Source organism: Eurosta solidaginis, chromosome 5, assembly GCF_040869045.1.
Source record: "Eurosta solidaginis isolate ZX-2024a chromosome 5, ASM4086904v1, whole genome shotgun sequence".
NCBI classification, from domain to species: Eukaryota; Metazoa; Arthropoda; class Insecta; order Diptera; family Tephritidae; genus Eurosta; species Eurosta solidaginis.
In genome coordinates this window covers 19,578,248-19,594,825 of record NC_090323.1, presented here as the reverse complement: position 1 = coordinate 19,594,825, position 16,578 = coordinate 19,578,248, and the positions used below count along the sequence as shown (strand labels likewise).

The 16,578-nt window shown below is 38.0% G+C and overlaps 1 protein-coding gene across 11 annotated transcripts in view; it reads left to right on the top strand.

Annotated features, from left to right (window-relative positions):
- Positions 1–11,427, top strand: part of Mi-2 (chromodomain-helicase-DNA-binding protein Mi-2 homolog) — a 116,782-nt gene extending 105,355 nt beyond the window's left edge. For all 11 annotated transcript variants that reach the window (XM_067788842.1, XM_067788834.1, XM_067788833.1 and 8 more), the window contains one exon: positions 11,028–11,427. In XM_067788842.1, coding sequence (XP_067644943.1) covers positions 11,028–11,182 — 155 coding nt within the window. In that variant the 3' untranslated portion in view covers positions 11,183–11,427. The remainder of the gene's footprint in view (positions 1–11,027) is intronic.
- The last annotated feature ends 5,151 nt before the right edge of the window (positions 11,428–16,578 follow it).

Here is a 16,578-nt window from a genome sequence, read left to right as displayed (position 1 = left end):
CCCTAATTCAAGAGCCAAAATTTGTCTGAAATATTTGAGCCTCAAAAATATGTAGGTTCATACTTGATGCAATAAAACCAGACAGCGGGAGAAAATAACAGAGGAAGAGAATAAGACAAAAGAGAGGCAGGTGGATAGATAGAGACAGTCAGAACAACGTCGGTCCGGATCATACGCTGAGAGTATTTCATGTTTGCCTAAACGTTTCCAGGGTTAACCATTATACCTCTTAATGCTTGGTTTACATAGATACATGTGAGATCTTAAGACCGTATACCGTAAATCCCGAGGCAAGCTTTCCAGATACTCAGCAACCTCCCACAAAAGGAAATACAGACACTATGCGTTATTTTGCACTTAACTTCATTGCCAAATGCAACTTAATTTTGTAATATTTACTTCACCTGTCTGTTTTATTGCATCATGGGCTTATGTATGACTTATATGATAAAAAATACGACCCTTACGCCAAAAGTGTTCAGCAGACAAAGCAATTTTAGAACAGATTCATATTTTATTTTGGGAAAATTATCTTTCAAATTAAATATATTCATAACGTCTCTTGCTGTTCCTTCATGAACTTTGCAACCACAAATTATCTCTGCGGTATGCCCTGGTTGGTGTGTCGAGCCTTCGTATATCTTAGCGCGGACGTCGGTATGCCCTACCTTTCAGGGTTTCCTCCCAAACATCCTGTTTTCCAGCAAAATGAGTAAAATAAGTAGTAAATTATGAGCTGTTTATGAGCGTAATAGGAGTCTGATAGAACTTCTATTTATCCTCACATAATGTATGAAATAAGGCCCATATCGGATGACCATTGTAAGAAGGGAAATACACAAATTTCGGGCTCTTAAATGCGCTCATAATAAGTAGGCCAATTCTCCCCGTCTAGGATGCGTAGTAAAAGTGGAAAATATTTCATGTTTTCCAAGCCACATTAACATCTCGTGAAACTGCGCTGCTGATGAGCTAACAAGGGAATGCACCAGTTTTCAAGCAATCACCTCTACTGGCTGGGTGAACCCTTCTCTGAATGCTTGCAAGCACTGGCTGCGATTCCAGTTCACGGAACAAGCTAACGTAAGATGGGCCATAACACCAACATGTAGGATGTCCAGGCAAATATGGCCCAAGCTGGACGAAAACAGATCGCAATCGGTCATACTTCTTTATCGCCGCTCTTTTAGCCCGTTAGTGGGTCTTCTAACAGGTCATAAAAGCGCCCATGGTGCTCATATGGCACTTCAAACAAATTACTTCTGCCGCAGCTGCAGGGACAAGGAGGAGATAGAAAGCGAAGAGTATTATCTGTGTCATTGCCCCGATCATCGAAGACCAGGTACCTATGTCTCCACAGATACTCATTGGTTGCCGCGCGGAGGTAGAATCCGCAAATTAAACAACATTTTGCGCTGGTTTAGCTTCATGGGTTTATGAACCATTTTCTAAAGAAAGGAAACAAGGGCATTTAGTGCCAAAAGTTAAATTCAAAATATATATTTCATGCATATTTTAGATGGTTGTCAATCATACATAACTGCCTTTGGGTTGTAATAGAATCGGAGTATATTTTGCTATAAGTTTAGTAATATAACCCACTATATAAGCTGCTACCACAAATTTCACAGAAAAGTTCTTTCTTTGAGAAAGTTTTTACGAAAAATGCAGCAATCAAAATTTGTTGTTGGACACCCATAACACTTAAAAACGCTTAAATGCCAATTAAGTAAGTAAGTAATGCACGTAAATACTGCTGCTGAATAATAGGGCTGCTGAAAAAGTGAGGTTATGTGAATGACTTCACTTTTATTATTGCGCTATGGGTTTAAGTATAGAAAATGTAGAAACCGTAGACAATTTTTCACAAATCGCACACTAACTAGAAAAGAGTCATAACTTAAAAAATGTAAATGTTGAGGAGAGAAGAAAAACGGTTTATGTGAAAACGTCTGTAATGTTATACTGAAGCCTAGTTTTACAAAGAAGGAGACATTCATTATAAAATGAATTAACAAAATTTTGTTGTAATTATTTGTTTACGGACAAAATATATAGCAATTTTGAATTATGACAATTATTTCATGAAAAAGGCACATTTCACAATAATACAAGCAAATTTTACTTACTCTTTACGTATAAAAAGACACAAATTTTAATTAATACACAACAAAGTTAAAACTTTTTTGCAACAAGATAGTCAGAATTTAAAATAATACGCTTTATGCGTAAAAAAACTGTTCACTTGTTCTTAAGCACATTGACATAGCTAACAAGTAAGGAAGGCTAAGTTCGGGTGTAACCGAACATTACATACTCAGTTGAGAGCTATGGAGACAAAATAAAGGAAAATCACCTCGTAGTAAAATGAACCTAGGGTAACCGTGGAATGTGTTTGTATGACATGTGTATCAAATGGAAGGTATTAAAGAGTATTTTAAGAGGGAGTGGGTCATAGTTCTATAGATGGACGCCATTTAGGGATATCGCCATAACGGTGGACCAGGGGTGACTCTAGAATGTGTTTGAACTAGAGATACACGCCGCCCCCGCCGCCGATTAGGGTCGTTTTTCGCACGCCGCCGCCGAATGTCAAAAGTATCGGCGCGGCGGCGGCGTCCGACGCGTTACTATATTTTCTACTCGTTTAAAACTGTTTATTGTTTATGTCGAAAATTGGTCGGATATGGTCGAAAGTGGTGTCAACGGATGCGCATCACTGCCAGTTATAAACTAATTGCGAAATTTAAATCTTTCTAACTGTTCAAAAGTTGATTAAAAAAAACAGGTGCTTTCGATGTCAGCTTAACACGGACTTTGCATCACCCAATTCACCAAGTTATTAAAACAAAACACTAATAGAAAAGTTATATATCTAATAAATTTATATGCTCACTTTGCATATTTTTTTTTTTTTCAAAAAGTTAATAATGAACAATGAATTCAAATAAAATGACCCAAGGCGAACATGTTTTCAAATTGTCCTCAAGTTGCTAAAAAAAGCAAATTAACCAAAATGGGTGCCGATTTTAAAAAAAATTATATTGCGATTAGCTGAAAGAATAAGCGAAATCAGTGACGCAAAATCCTTTAGTAGATTCTAGGGGCATACACACTCCTTTGAAATGATTCTTACCTCATACTTAAGTTGAGGATATATGTACGTATAAGGGTTTGAAAAATCACTTGGGCTTACATTCAAACATCTGTTATCTATTTGCGAAACTATACAATAGGGTCTGAAATGTTAATTTTGATTTTCACACTTAATCCTTCAATACCCAAGTCTCCCGGTTTGAGATTTCCTAAAGTTGGCGGCCCTATCCAAAACTAGTCCCTTGGAGTGATTCACATTGATTATAGCTTATCAACCAAGTTTAAATATCACTTACACGTTACGGCTCCTTTTACAAATGTGAATATGTAGGCACATATATTTACCAGGTGAGGCTTTGTCCTTCGCAAGAACACTCAAAGTGGTGAAGGAAAAGCTTTCAGACAGTCGAACTAAGGACCGTGTGTTCTACTACCCTAACGTAGTGGACAGTCGACCTAGTCTGAAAACTGAAGCTACGCGGTCATCCATAATGAGCTCTTATATCATAAGGCCGGAAAACAGAAGTTAACATCTTTCAACTTAAAATCGGTCGACTTTCATTCAAAAATATCGTTTTGATTTAACGAAGACTATTGAAATCAATGTTGTGAACACAAACGTCTGCAAACTTTGGTCTACATTTTAATAATTTTATCCAGGGTCCTCGTAAAATTTTAATGATGTAGGTGCGCTGAAGATTATACGATTTTCACCCATTACGCAATGACATCCATTTAAACTGCTTATGATTTCGAGGGCGACATCTTTGGCCGAATAGTCACTCCCTAACGTTTCAAGGTGTTTCTCTGGTGTAGCTCGGCAGCATAGCGCAACAAAAGCATCCGTTGGAAAGTCTTTGGAGCTACACCTAGAGCTTCTAAGAAAGTGACGTCGACGAAGGTATGAGTGCGAAGTTGCAGTCCTATAGCTTCTGTACTGGCATATGGTGTGAGGCTCAGGAGGCGTGGTAGCGACTGGTGGTAGGGATTTCTACTGTTCGCACATCGGGAATTGTAGCTCTTAAAAACAGCCGAAACAACTGGAGGCGCCCTGTACCACGAGAGTCATGAGTATTAAAAGACCATGAATACCATCCGTAAGTCGCCTTTGTGCGTGGCCGCCGAGGAGCCACAAATGATTTAAAGGAATTCTGTTCGCGACGATTATTAGGAGTTAACCCTAGGTGAAACTACGCATTGCACGAGATATACAGACAAAAGTGTGACTATTTTATGTACTCTATTTCTTTTCAGCCGACGCAGCAGTACCAATTCCAAAGACCGGGGTTAGGTTCGAAGCCTCTCAGGAATAAGCGAACGAGGGACAATCCCTCAGTAAGGAGCTACTCCTGAAAATTTTTGAATGGTCTGTGAGATCTTGAGGCAAAAACCCCGGATCTTTCCGAAATGGCCAACACGTTGATTTCCTTAAATACATACAAACAAAACCTTTCCTAAATATTATTTTTTTAAATAGAAAAATCAAGCTTTTCAAAGAACACCGGCGCGCCGTCCACGCGCGCCGCCGGTATATAATAGAGCCTACGCCGCCGCCGCCGATAAAGTGATCGGCGTAAACCTCTAGTTTGTACGATATGGGTATCAAATGAAAGGTATTAATGAGTATTTTAAAAGGGAGTGGGCCTTAGTTCTAGGGGTGGACGCCTTTTCGGAATATAGTTATAAAGGTGGATCAGGGGTGACTCTAGAATGCGTTTCTACAATATGGGTATCAAACGAAAGGTGTTAATGAGTATTTTAAAAGGGAGTGGGCCTTAGTTCTATGGGTGGACGCCTTTTCGGGATATCGCCATAAACGTGGACCAGGGGTGACTCTAGAATGCGTTTGTACAATATGGGTATCAAACGAAAGGTGTTAATAAGTATTTTAAAAGGGAATGGGCCTTAGTTCTATGGGTGGACGCCTTTTCGAGATATCGCCATAAAGGTGGACCAGGGGTGACTCTAGAATTTGTTTATGCGATATGGGTATCAAATGAAAGGTGTTAATGAGTATTTTAAAAGGGAGTGCCTTAGTTCTATGGGTGGACGCCTTTTCGGAATATCGTTATAAAGGTGGACCAGGGTTGATTCTAGAATGCTTTTGTCCAATATGGGTATCAAACGAAAGGTGTTAATAAGTATTTTAAAAGGGAGTGGGCCTTAGTTCTATGGGTGGACGCCTTTTCGGGATATCGCCATAAACGTGGACCAGGGGTGACTCTAGAATGCGTTTGTACAATATGGGTATCAAATGAAAGGTGTTAATGAGTATTTTAAAAGGGCGGTGGCCTTAGTTCTATAGGTGGACGCCTTTTCGGGATATCGTTATAAAGGTGGACCAGGGTTGACTCTGGAATGCTTTTGTACAATATGGGTATCAAACGAAAGGTGTTAATAAGTATTTTAAAAGGGAATGGGCCTTAGTTCTATGGGTGGACGCCTTTTCGAGATATCGCCATAAAGGTGGACCAGGGGTGACTCTAGAATTTGTTTATGCGATATGGGTATCAAATGAAAGGTGTTAATGAGTATTTTAAAAGGGAGTGCCTTAGTTCTATGGGTGGACGCCTTTTCGGAATATCGTTATAAAGGTGGACCAGGGTTGATTCTAGAATGCTTTTGTCCAATATGGGTATCAAACGAAAGGTGTTAATAAGTATTTTAAAAGGGAATGGGCCTTAGTTCTATGGGTGGACGCCTTTTCGGGATATCGCCATAAACGTGGACCAGGGGTGACTCTAGAATGCGTTTGTACAATATGGGTATCAAATGAAAGGTGTTAATGAGTATTTTAAAAGGGCGTGGGCCTTTGTTCTATAGGTGGACGCATTTTCGAGATATCGCCATAAAGGTGGACCAGGGGTGACTAGAATTTGTTTGCACGATATGGGTATCAAATGTAAAGTGTTAATGAGTATTTTAAAAGGGAGTGGGCCTTAGTTCTATGGGTGGACACATTTTCGGAATATCGTTATAAAGGTGGACCAGGGTTGACTCTAGAATGCTTTTGTACAATATGGGTATCAAACGAAAGGTGTTAATGAGTATTTTAAAAGGGAGTGGGCCTTAGTTCTATAGGTGGACGTCTTTTCGAGATAGCGCCATAAAGGTGGACCAGGGGTGACTAGAATTTTTTTGTACGATATGGGTATGGGTATCAAATGAAAGATGTTAATGAGTATTTTAAAAGGGAGTGGGCCTTAAATCTATAAGTGGACGCCTTTTCGAGATATCGCCATAAACGTAGACCAGGGGTGACTCTAGAATTTGTTTGTACTATATGGGTATCAAATTAAAGGTGTTACTAAGTATTTTAAAAGGGCGTGGGCCTTAGTTCTGTAGGTGGACGCCTTTTCGAGATATCGACATAAAGGTGGACCAGGGGTGACTCTAGAATTTGTTTGTACGATATGGGTATCAAATGAAAGGTGTTGATAAGTATTTTAAAAGGCAGCGGGCCTTAGTTCTATAGGTGGACGCCTTTTCGAGATATCTCCATAAAGGTGGACCAGGGGTGACTAGAATTTGTTTGTACAATATGGGTATCAAAAGAAAGGTATTAATGAGTATTTTAAAAGGGAGTAATCCTTAGTTCCATAGGTGGACGCCGTTTCGAGATATCGCCATAAAGGTGGACCAGGGGTGACCCTAGAATTTGTTTGTTCAATATGGGTATCAAAAGAAAGGTGTTAATAAGTATTTTAAAAGGGAGTTATTCTTAGTCCCATAGGTGGACGCCGTTTCGAGATATCGCCATAAAGGTGGACCAGGGGTGACTCTAGAATTTGTTTGTACAATATGGGTATCAAAAGAAAGGTGTTAATGAGTATTTTAAAAGGGAGTAATCCTTAGTTCCATAGGTGGACGCCGTTTCGAGATATCGCCATAAAGGTGGACCAGGGGTGACCCTAGAATTTGTTTGTTCAATATGGGTATCAAAAGAAAGGTGTTAATAAGTATTTTAAAAGGGAGTAATCCTTAGTCCCATAGGTGGACGCCGTTTCGAGATATCGTTATAAAGGTGGACCAGGGTTGACTCTAGAATGCGTTTGTACAATATGGGTATCAAAAGAAAGGTGTTAATGAGTATTTTAAAAGGGAGTAATCCTTAGTTCCATAGGTGGACGCCGTTTCGAGATATCGCCATAAAGGTGGACCAGGGGTGACCCTAGAATTTGTTTGTTCAATATGGGTATCAAAAGAAAGGTGTTAATAAGTATTTTAAAAGGGAGTAATTCTTAGTCCCATAGGTGGACGCCGTTTCGAGATATCGCCATAAAGGTGGACCAGGGGTGACTCTAGAATTTGTTTGTACAATATGGGTATCAAAAGAAAGGTGTTAATGAGTATTTTAAAAGGGAGTAATCCTTAGTTCCATAGGTGGACGCCGTTTCGAGATATCGCCATAAAGGTGGACCAGGGGTGACCCTAGAATTTGTTTGTTCAATATGGGTATCAAAAGAAAGGTGTTAATAAGTATTTTAAAAGGGAGTAATTCTTAGTCCCATAGGTGGACGCCGTTTCGAGATATCGCCATAAAGGTGGACCAGGGGTGACTCTAGAATTTGTTTGTACAATATGGGTATCAAAAGAAAGGTGTTAATGAGTATTTTAAAAGGGAGTAATCCTTAGTTCCATAGGTGGACGCCGTTTCGAGATATCGCCATAAAGGTGGACCAGGGGTGACCCTAGAATTTGTTCAATATGGGTATCAAAAGAAAGGTGTTAATAAGTATTTTAAAAGGGAGTAATCCTTAATCCCATAGGTGGACGCCGTTTCGAGATATCGCCATAAAGGTGGGCCAGGGGTGACTCTAGAATTCGTTTGTGCAATATGGGTATCAAACGAAAGAAGTTAATGAGTATTTTAAAAGGGAGTGGGCCTTAGTTCTATAGTTGGACGCCTTTTCGAGGTATCGCCATAAAGGTGGACCAGGGCTGACTCTAGAATTTGTTTGCACGATATGGGTATCAAATGAAAGGTGTTAATGAGTATTTTAAAAGGGAGTGGGTCTTAGTTCTATAGGTGGACGCCTTTTCGAGATATCGCCATAAAGGTAGACCAGGGCTGACTCTAGAATTTGTTTGTACGATATGGGTATCAAATGAAAGGTGTTGATAAGTATTTTAAAAGGGAGTGGGCCTTAGTTCTATAGGTGGACGCCTTTTCGAGATATCGCCATAAAGGTGGACCAGGGTTGACTCTATAATGCTTTTGTACACTATGGGTATCAAACGAAAGATGTTAATAAGTATTTTAAAAGGGAATGGGCCTTTGTTCTATAGGTGGACGCCTTTTCGAGATATCGCCATAAAGGTGGACCAGGGGTGACTCTAGAATTTGTTTGTACGATATGGGTATCAAATGAAAAGTGTTAATGAGTATTTTAAAAGGGAGTGGGCCTTAGTTCTATGGGTGGACGCCTTTTCGGAATATCGTTATAAAGGTGGGCCAGGGTTGACTCTAGAATGCTTTTGTACAATATGGGTATCAAACAAAAGGTGTTAATAAGTATTTTAAAAGGGCGTGGGCCTTAGTTCTATAGGTGGACACCTTTTCGAGATATCGCCATAAAGGTGGACCAGGGGTGACTCTAGAATTTGTTTGTACGATATGGGTATCAAATGAAAAGTGTTAATGAGTATTTTAAAAGGGAGTGGGCCTTAGTTCTATGGGTGGACGCCTTTTCGGAATATCGTTATAAAGGTGGACCAGGGTTGACTCTAGAATGCTTTTGTACAATATGGGTATCAAACAGAAGGTGTTAATAAGTATTTTAAAAGGGAATGTGCCTTAGTTCTATGGGTGAACGCCTTTTCGGGATATCGCCATAAACGTGGACCAGGGGTGACTCTAGAATGCGTTTGTACAATATGGGTATCAAATGAAAGGTGTTAATGATTATTTTAAAAGGGCGTGGGCCTTAGTACTATAGGTGGACGCCTTTTCGAGATATTGCCATAAACGTGGACCAGGGGTGACTCTAGAATGTTTATGTACAATATTGGTATCAAACGAAAGGTGTTAATAAGTGTTTTAAAAGGGAATGTGCCTTAGTTCTATTCGTGGACGCCTTTTCGGGATATCAACATAAACGTGGACCAGGGGTGACTCTAGAATGCGTGAGTGGGCCTTAGTTCTATAGGTGGACGCCTTTTAGAGATATCGCCATAAAGGTGGACCAGTGGTGACTCTATAATGTGTTTGTACGATATGAGTATCAAATTAAAGGTATTAATGATTGTTTTAAAAGGGAGTGGTGGTAGTTGTATATGTGAAGGCGTTTTCGAGATATCGACCAAAATGTGGACCAGGGTGACCCAGAACATCTTCTGTCGGGTACCGCTAATTTATTTATATATGTAATACCACGAACAGTTATCCTTCCAAGATTCCAAGGGCTTTTGATTTCGCCCTGCAAAACTTTTTCATTTTCTTCTACTTAATATGGTAGGTGTCACACCCATTTTACAAAGTTTTTTTCAAAAGTTATATTTTGCGTCAGTAGACCAATCCAATTACCATGTTTCAGCCCTTTTTTCGTATTTGGTATATTATTATGGCATTTTTTTCATTTTTAGTAATTTTCGATATCGAACAAGTGGGCTTGGTCATAGTCGGATTTCGGCCATTTTTTACACCAATATAAAGTGAGTTCAGATAAGTACGTGAACTGAGTTTAGTAAAGATATATTTTTGCTCAAGTTATCGTGTTAACGGCCGAGCGGAAGGACAGACGGTCGACTGTGTATAAAAACTGGGCGTGGCTTCAACCGATTTCGCCCTTTTTCACAGAAAACAGTTATCGTCCTAGAATCTAAGCCTCTACCAAATTTCATAATTGGTAATGTTTTGTTCGACATATGGCATTAAAAGTATCCTAGACAAATTAATTGAAAAAGGGCGGAGCCACGCCCATTTTGAAAATTTCTTTTATTTTTGTATTTTGTTGCACCATATCATTACTGGAGTTGAATGTTGACATAATTTACTTATATACTGTAAAGATATTAACTTTTCTGCCAAATTACAGCTTGCAAAACTTCTAAATTACCTTCTTTTAAAAGTGGGCGGTGCCACGCCCATTGTCCAAAATTTTACTAGTTTTCTATTCTGCGTCATAAGTTCAACTCACCTACCAAGTTTCATCGCTTTATCCGTATTTGGTAATGAATTATCGCACTTTTTCCATTTTTCGAAAATTTCGATATCGAAAAAGTGGGCGTGGTTATAGTCCGATATCGTTCATTTTAAATAGCGATCTGAGATGAGTGCCCAGGAATCTACATACCAAATTTCATCAAGATACCTCAAAATTTACTCAAGTTATCGTGTTAATGGACGGACGGACGGACGGACATGACTCAATCGAATTTTTTTTTTGATACTGATGATTTTGATATATGGAAGTCTATATCTATCTCCATTCCTTTATACCTGTACAACCAACCGTTATCCAATCAAAGTTAATATACTCTGTGAGCTCTGCTCAACTGAGTATGAAAATAGTACTCATTAGTTGATACAGCGCAAGCGATTCAATCAACACCAAAACTGGCATAGCGGTAATTTTCCAGTTAAAGAAGAAAATAATGACAACTAAATTTAAGGGGCAGTTAGAGATGTGTACTGTGAATTGGTTTATGGAAAAAATCGATTTTGAAAAATTTTAAGTTATGACTCTTTTGTAGTTAGTGTGCGAAATGTATTTTCTTGTTGCATCTAGAAAAATTTTAAGCATAAAATGGTAAGCTTTTTACGTTTTCTATTGTTTCTGGACAGAGAGAATACCTTTAATGTAAGCGTTCCAATTTAGGTGCCTTTAATGGCACTTTTTTGACTTTGAATGTTTGCTGGGACTTAATGTAGTGCACGCGTGTATAAAAAATACTACTAATTTTTTCCTCAACTTTATTTTTTTTTTCAGCACAACTTATGGCTCAGTTCCCTGCCGGCTTCCAAGGCACTACTTTGCCCGCGTTTGCTAGTGGCCCAGCAGGAAATTTTGCTGCTTTCAGACCACAGTTTTCAGTACCCGGACAATTGTCCAACACTTCAAGCAGCACCGCAACAAACAACTAATAGGCATTACAACAATAACTATGTTTTTTAATTATAAATACATAAAATATTTTTTTTTCTTTTTCTACATACATACATATTTAATTTTAATGCCTAATTTCGTCTTTACAACAACATGCTATATATGCATGTACATATTTTTAGTGGTTAGCCATCTTAAAACAGAACTATAAAATTAATTTCTACTGCTAATAAAAATAATTATTGTAGCCCTTTAATTATAGAAAGGCAACAGATACAACAAATATGTTTTCTGAAAAACAAATCGCCACATTTGAGGTTGTTCAGCAATATTTTTGCAACACGTTTTTTTTTTTGGACTCTACGTAAAAGCCGTTTGGAGATGCTGAGGTCGAAAGAATTTCGAGAATGGCGCCAAAGCAAATATGGTGAGATCTCTTTTAACCATGGTGAGAATTTTTCTAATAGTAATCTGCATCTGTCATTAATGTCGATTGTAAGTTAAATATAAGATGGTGCATTGTAGAGTTATAAAACTTTGTGGAAATTGTAGGACGTCTGTAAGAGAAATTCACCATACCTTTTGCTATGCTGTCCGCCTCAACATAATTTTTTAAGGCTATCTAGCTCTGTAATTTACTTTGCCTTTGGAAAAATTACCTATTTGAAAATAAGCTGCCTGAAAAATAGTGGCATAACAGCTTAAGTTAAATCAACAATTGAAAGTCTCAACCAAGCGATTTGTAAAAAAAGCTCATTTGCTATTTGTTTCTTATTTTTCTTTTTTGAGCAGAAAATAGAAAACTCAAAAGTGACTCCGGTTGTTATGTCCGCAGCATTTATTTGGTTCAAAGTCACAACCAATATTGCCAGTAGCGCCAATAACACCAAACTCGTGCCTGACACACAAAAATCGTTTCACTCAATAGCGCAAGTAAAATGTACTACGCACTCACTACTGAGCAGCCTCAAAAATTCGCATGGAGTCATTGCGTTAATGAGCTACCATTGAGCTGGCACCGGCATTGGCGCTGGCGCCATGCAATTTACATCACTAAAATTGCGCGAATGCCCAGGCTTATGACTTTTTAATCCAGATGGTGAAAACGAAGCAGGGGCAAAACATATGGTGAACTCCTGTCGCAGCCCTCCCACTTTGTGGCGAATGAACGACTCTACAATGCTCCGTATTATTAATATACTCTCTTTGGTTGCGGTATTTCACTAACCAAACATTTTAGGTCGCGATAATAATTTGTATCATGTTGTTATTCTAGCAGTGTTTCACCCCATTCACTAGGTGCGACCGATCACAAATTGTCATCAATGTCCTGTAACGGGAGTCCAAAGAAACTTGCAGTTTCAACAGGGGTGGACCATAGTGAGAGGGGTGTTATAGGCGTTGGTTCCACATTACAATTGAAAAGGTGGTTGGTGCCATGTAGGGACACATTGCACTTTGTATGTCGCGGTTGATTCTGGATAGGTAAGAGTTACAGTACCCAGATCGAAGTTAAGCTAGAGTGACGTCTGTTTCCCGAGGGAGAGTGTGTTCCTCTTCTACATATTCTCGTTGCTATCAATAGTTTCACACCTAGCAATTGTGCCACTGTTTGTGCAGACGCCAATTGAAAAAACAACAGTGTTTTTACCTTGCTGAAGTGAGCAAGAAGTTTTAAAGCTACGATGTGATTTCTTGTTACATTTGTTGCTGTTGCTTCAACAGCGCACAATTTTAAGAATATGAAAAATTTAAGAAATGTATAAAAAAAAGTTATAAAAGATAGAAAATGTTTCTTTTTTTTGTTATTTTTTGTCGATTGAAATAAATTGCCCATCAAAATAAAAAAATTCACACTTGCTGAATATGCACTGCACGCACATCGTGGGGTAACAGGTAAAGAGCTCATTTTAGTACACTCGGAAAGAAGGCAGGTTTTGAGTAATTTTGTCTTCAGAATATTTTGATAAAAATGTTTTAATGTTAATGATAATTCCAGATTTTTGAAAGCCTTCTGCTTTAATTTTTGTCCCTATTGCGTTGTCGATCATGTTTTTTAAGGCATGAAGAATCGAGTTTTTTTTTTTTTTTAGTATCCTTCTATTGTTTTAGTCTTCGAAGTTTTGATCATCTTACAGTAACAGTAGGTACAATTTCGTATTTATTGATAAAAACGGCCAAAAAATATATTTATTGTATTTTTTTATGCATTTAGCTTTACTTGCGCATATTCGCAGTCCAATTAAAATAGTTTTTAATTTTCAAAAAGCTCGACTTAATGTAGAACCATCATCTATGACTATGCGCCATTGTGTTGATGGCATCGAGTGAAAGGAGAAAGATGAAAATTATTTATCATTACCATCAATTGGCGCTTAACAGCCTAGGAGATTTCGCCGTTGCTTAACAAGTCAGGCCAGTTATGCCTGTTTCAACATAACTGACACCAATTGCGAACACCACGGCAGATGAAGTCTTTTGGGCGGAGGTTTTCCTTAGTATGTTTCCAAATAGGGGCGCCGATAGGAATACTTTCAGCGCATGTTCATGCGTTCCTATAACATAACCTAGCGGTTGGCATCACGGAGTGGACCATAAATCGTCGGCGGGACTTTTCTCTCGAACACTCCAAAGGGTCATCCCATCGACTCACGACACGGTCCATGATTCCGACCTAAACATCAAGCAGTTATGATAACAAGAATTATTTTTCGTTTGAAAATAATAATTTTCTGCGCACCAAATTGCTCCTGGTACCCAAGGTATCTACTACAAATAAAATAATAAAAAAAAAAATAACAAAGTATTGTAACGAATGTAGGGAAATTCCGCTTATTCCAAACCTGGTAACGTTCGAATCGCTTAACTGTTGAATAAATAACTCCAATATTCAATAATGCAAAATGGGCTTTATTAGACTACTTTGAGAGTACTGCTAAGTCAAGACTCAGCTTGCGCTGCTTTCATACTCTCACTTTCCTCGTTCACCAACTTTTCCTAAGGTCTAGTAATTTCGTGAACTTCATGCTTGGTTACCAGCCATATACATGTATATTTGTAGTTTGTAGCCATATGCGTGTGCATATGTGAGTACTACTTCGGCTGATGATTACATGTGCTTGTGAATATCTCTCCGTTGCCTTGTATGTATGTGCGTAAATGATGATTGATTTGTTTACGTACATACGTGTGGCTGCTTAGTATCAGTTTTGTGATGCTAGTATCACTTAGTGATGCTAAAATTCGTCACAGTATATTTCAGTATTGAATACACTAATAATCCAACTACGATGGGTGGAGCAAGTGAAGAAACATGTGGTACCCCGTGATGTTTCCATTTAGCTCAAGACAACGAAACGAGAAACTGGTGAGATTTATTAAACGGTAAAAATTTTGTAAACAATTAAGCAGCAATCAGGTTTCTTCGACTCGATATAATTGATTAAATCGCTTTTTTTTTTGAGAATCGAATCAAAGAAATCGAATCCAGCTCTAGCACTATAAATATACCTGGCAAAGGCCTTTTGCCATGCTACAAACTGTTATTAGCATTTAATACAAAATGTAAATTAACAAGCTTATTACACTATGGAAATTGGCAAATCATTGTGGTAGCAATTAAGCTAGGTCCTTGTGGTATTTGCAAAGAAGGCCGAGTTATTCTATAACATAAGTCCTAGCATCTGATTGAAGTTCTTACGTTTGTTCCTCAAAAAAATTCTGGTAAGACTATGGAGGTCTTTATTGACCGGTCAATTCAACCTAAACTCACTTCGGTAGTTGGTTCAGCTAAGCTTAAACTAAGTTTGCTTAAACTCTGCTCAAATTAAAACTCCAGTAAAAATACGGAGCAGTTTTTCAGGCACAGTTTAAGGCCGCCTTCGGGATGGGCTTTTTGTACGGCAACATTGGTTTTTCATTATCTTGATAATTTGTAGATACGGCAACAGCTGATTTTTTTACGTATTCGGCACCATTGCGGAGAAAAATTATTATTAAATAAATTTATTTATTTATCTCAGCATCATTATTATCACGTTCGTCAGTAAAAATAGCGTAATTTTGAATTTGTTCAATTTAACATGTTCCAATGAAAACAAATAAGAACCCAAACAGCTTATAGATTAACTAGAGTTTAACCCTGCAGGATCGACCGCTTAAGCTCAGTTTAAACTACAGTTAAAGTTGACTGAAAAACAGTATAACAAGTTTAAGCGTAGTTTAAAGGGCCAGACTTATCCATAACCAGATAAAACAGCTGATCGAACCAACCTTATGGAAATCAATGTATTCGATTAATGGTGCCATACAATAACGATAAAGCCATAGTCATATCATAGTCAACCAATTGGTTTTTGGGTTTTCGCCATATCCATAACCTAAAAATATTGGAGTTACTTAATTTATTAACTTTTTGTATATTTTATTTATGGTTTTGGATACGTTTTGACTAAGAGACTTATTTTTTGTGGAATATGTTTGTAATTTTTTGCGTTTTCCTCATTTTTATGAAAATGTCAGCTGTTGAAGGTTATGGCACCATTAATCCAGCACAATGGAGATGATTATGGATATGGGTATGGTTACGACTATGGCGTTCGGTTAAGGAAGTTTAATTGGCCCTTAACTGACAAACTGAGTTGAACTTGTACTGAAAAATCGGTCGTAACGAAATTGCCTATATACATATATATTCTCCCAATTAGGCACCATTCATCAACAATAAAATTATGGCTCAACGCACTGCCCAAAGAACACTCAACTCATATTTACCACAGCGACTATAACAACTTAGGCGTTTTCTTGTCTGAAAAACTGAACTGGTTTTATCCTCACTCTTTAATAGGGTAACCTGAAGCTCTACAAAATGGCTGAATCAATAGAAAATACATGATGCAATAAAACCACACAGATGAAGTCGATATTACAAAATGGAGTTGCATTTGACAATATTCGTCTGTAGTTGTTGTTGTAGCGGTAGAGACACCCGCTCATAGTGTACAAGTACAAGTGTGTTGACTTCTTTCTGACAGGCACTCGCGTAAGGGAGCATAACGGGAAAATCTGTGTTGCCATTGTTGTTTCGGTTGAAAACGGTCAATTAGGGTTCTGTGCAGAGACGTAAAAGATTGAAACAGGGTTTATGTAGTCACAAAAGTGTAGCTCCTATTCCACAGCATTTTAATTTTATATCATGGCGAAAAGTGTTCAGTTCAGAGTTATTGATTTTCATTAAAAGTTTAATTTATTACGGAGGTTTACTCCTTTAAGTGTAAAAAGCAGAGAAAATGTAGTTTTTCAAATTATTGTGAAAAACTTTTTAATTTGAATTTCTGTACCCAAGTTCACTATATTTGTGTAACACAAGAATCTGGAGGTCAATTCCATAACTATGAAAAACTGAAAAATGTACATTTATTGAAAACTCATTTGC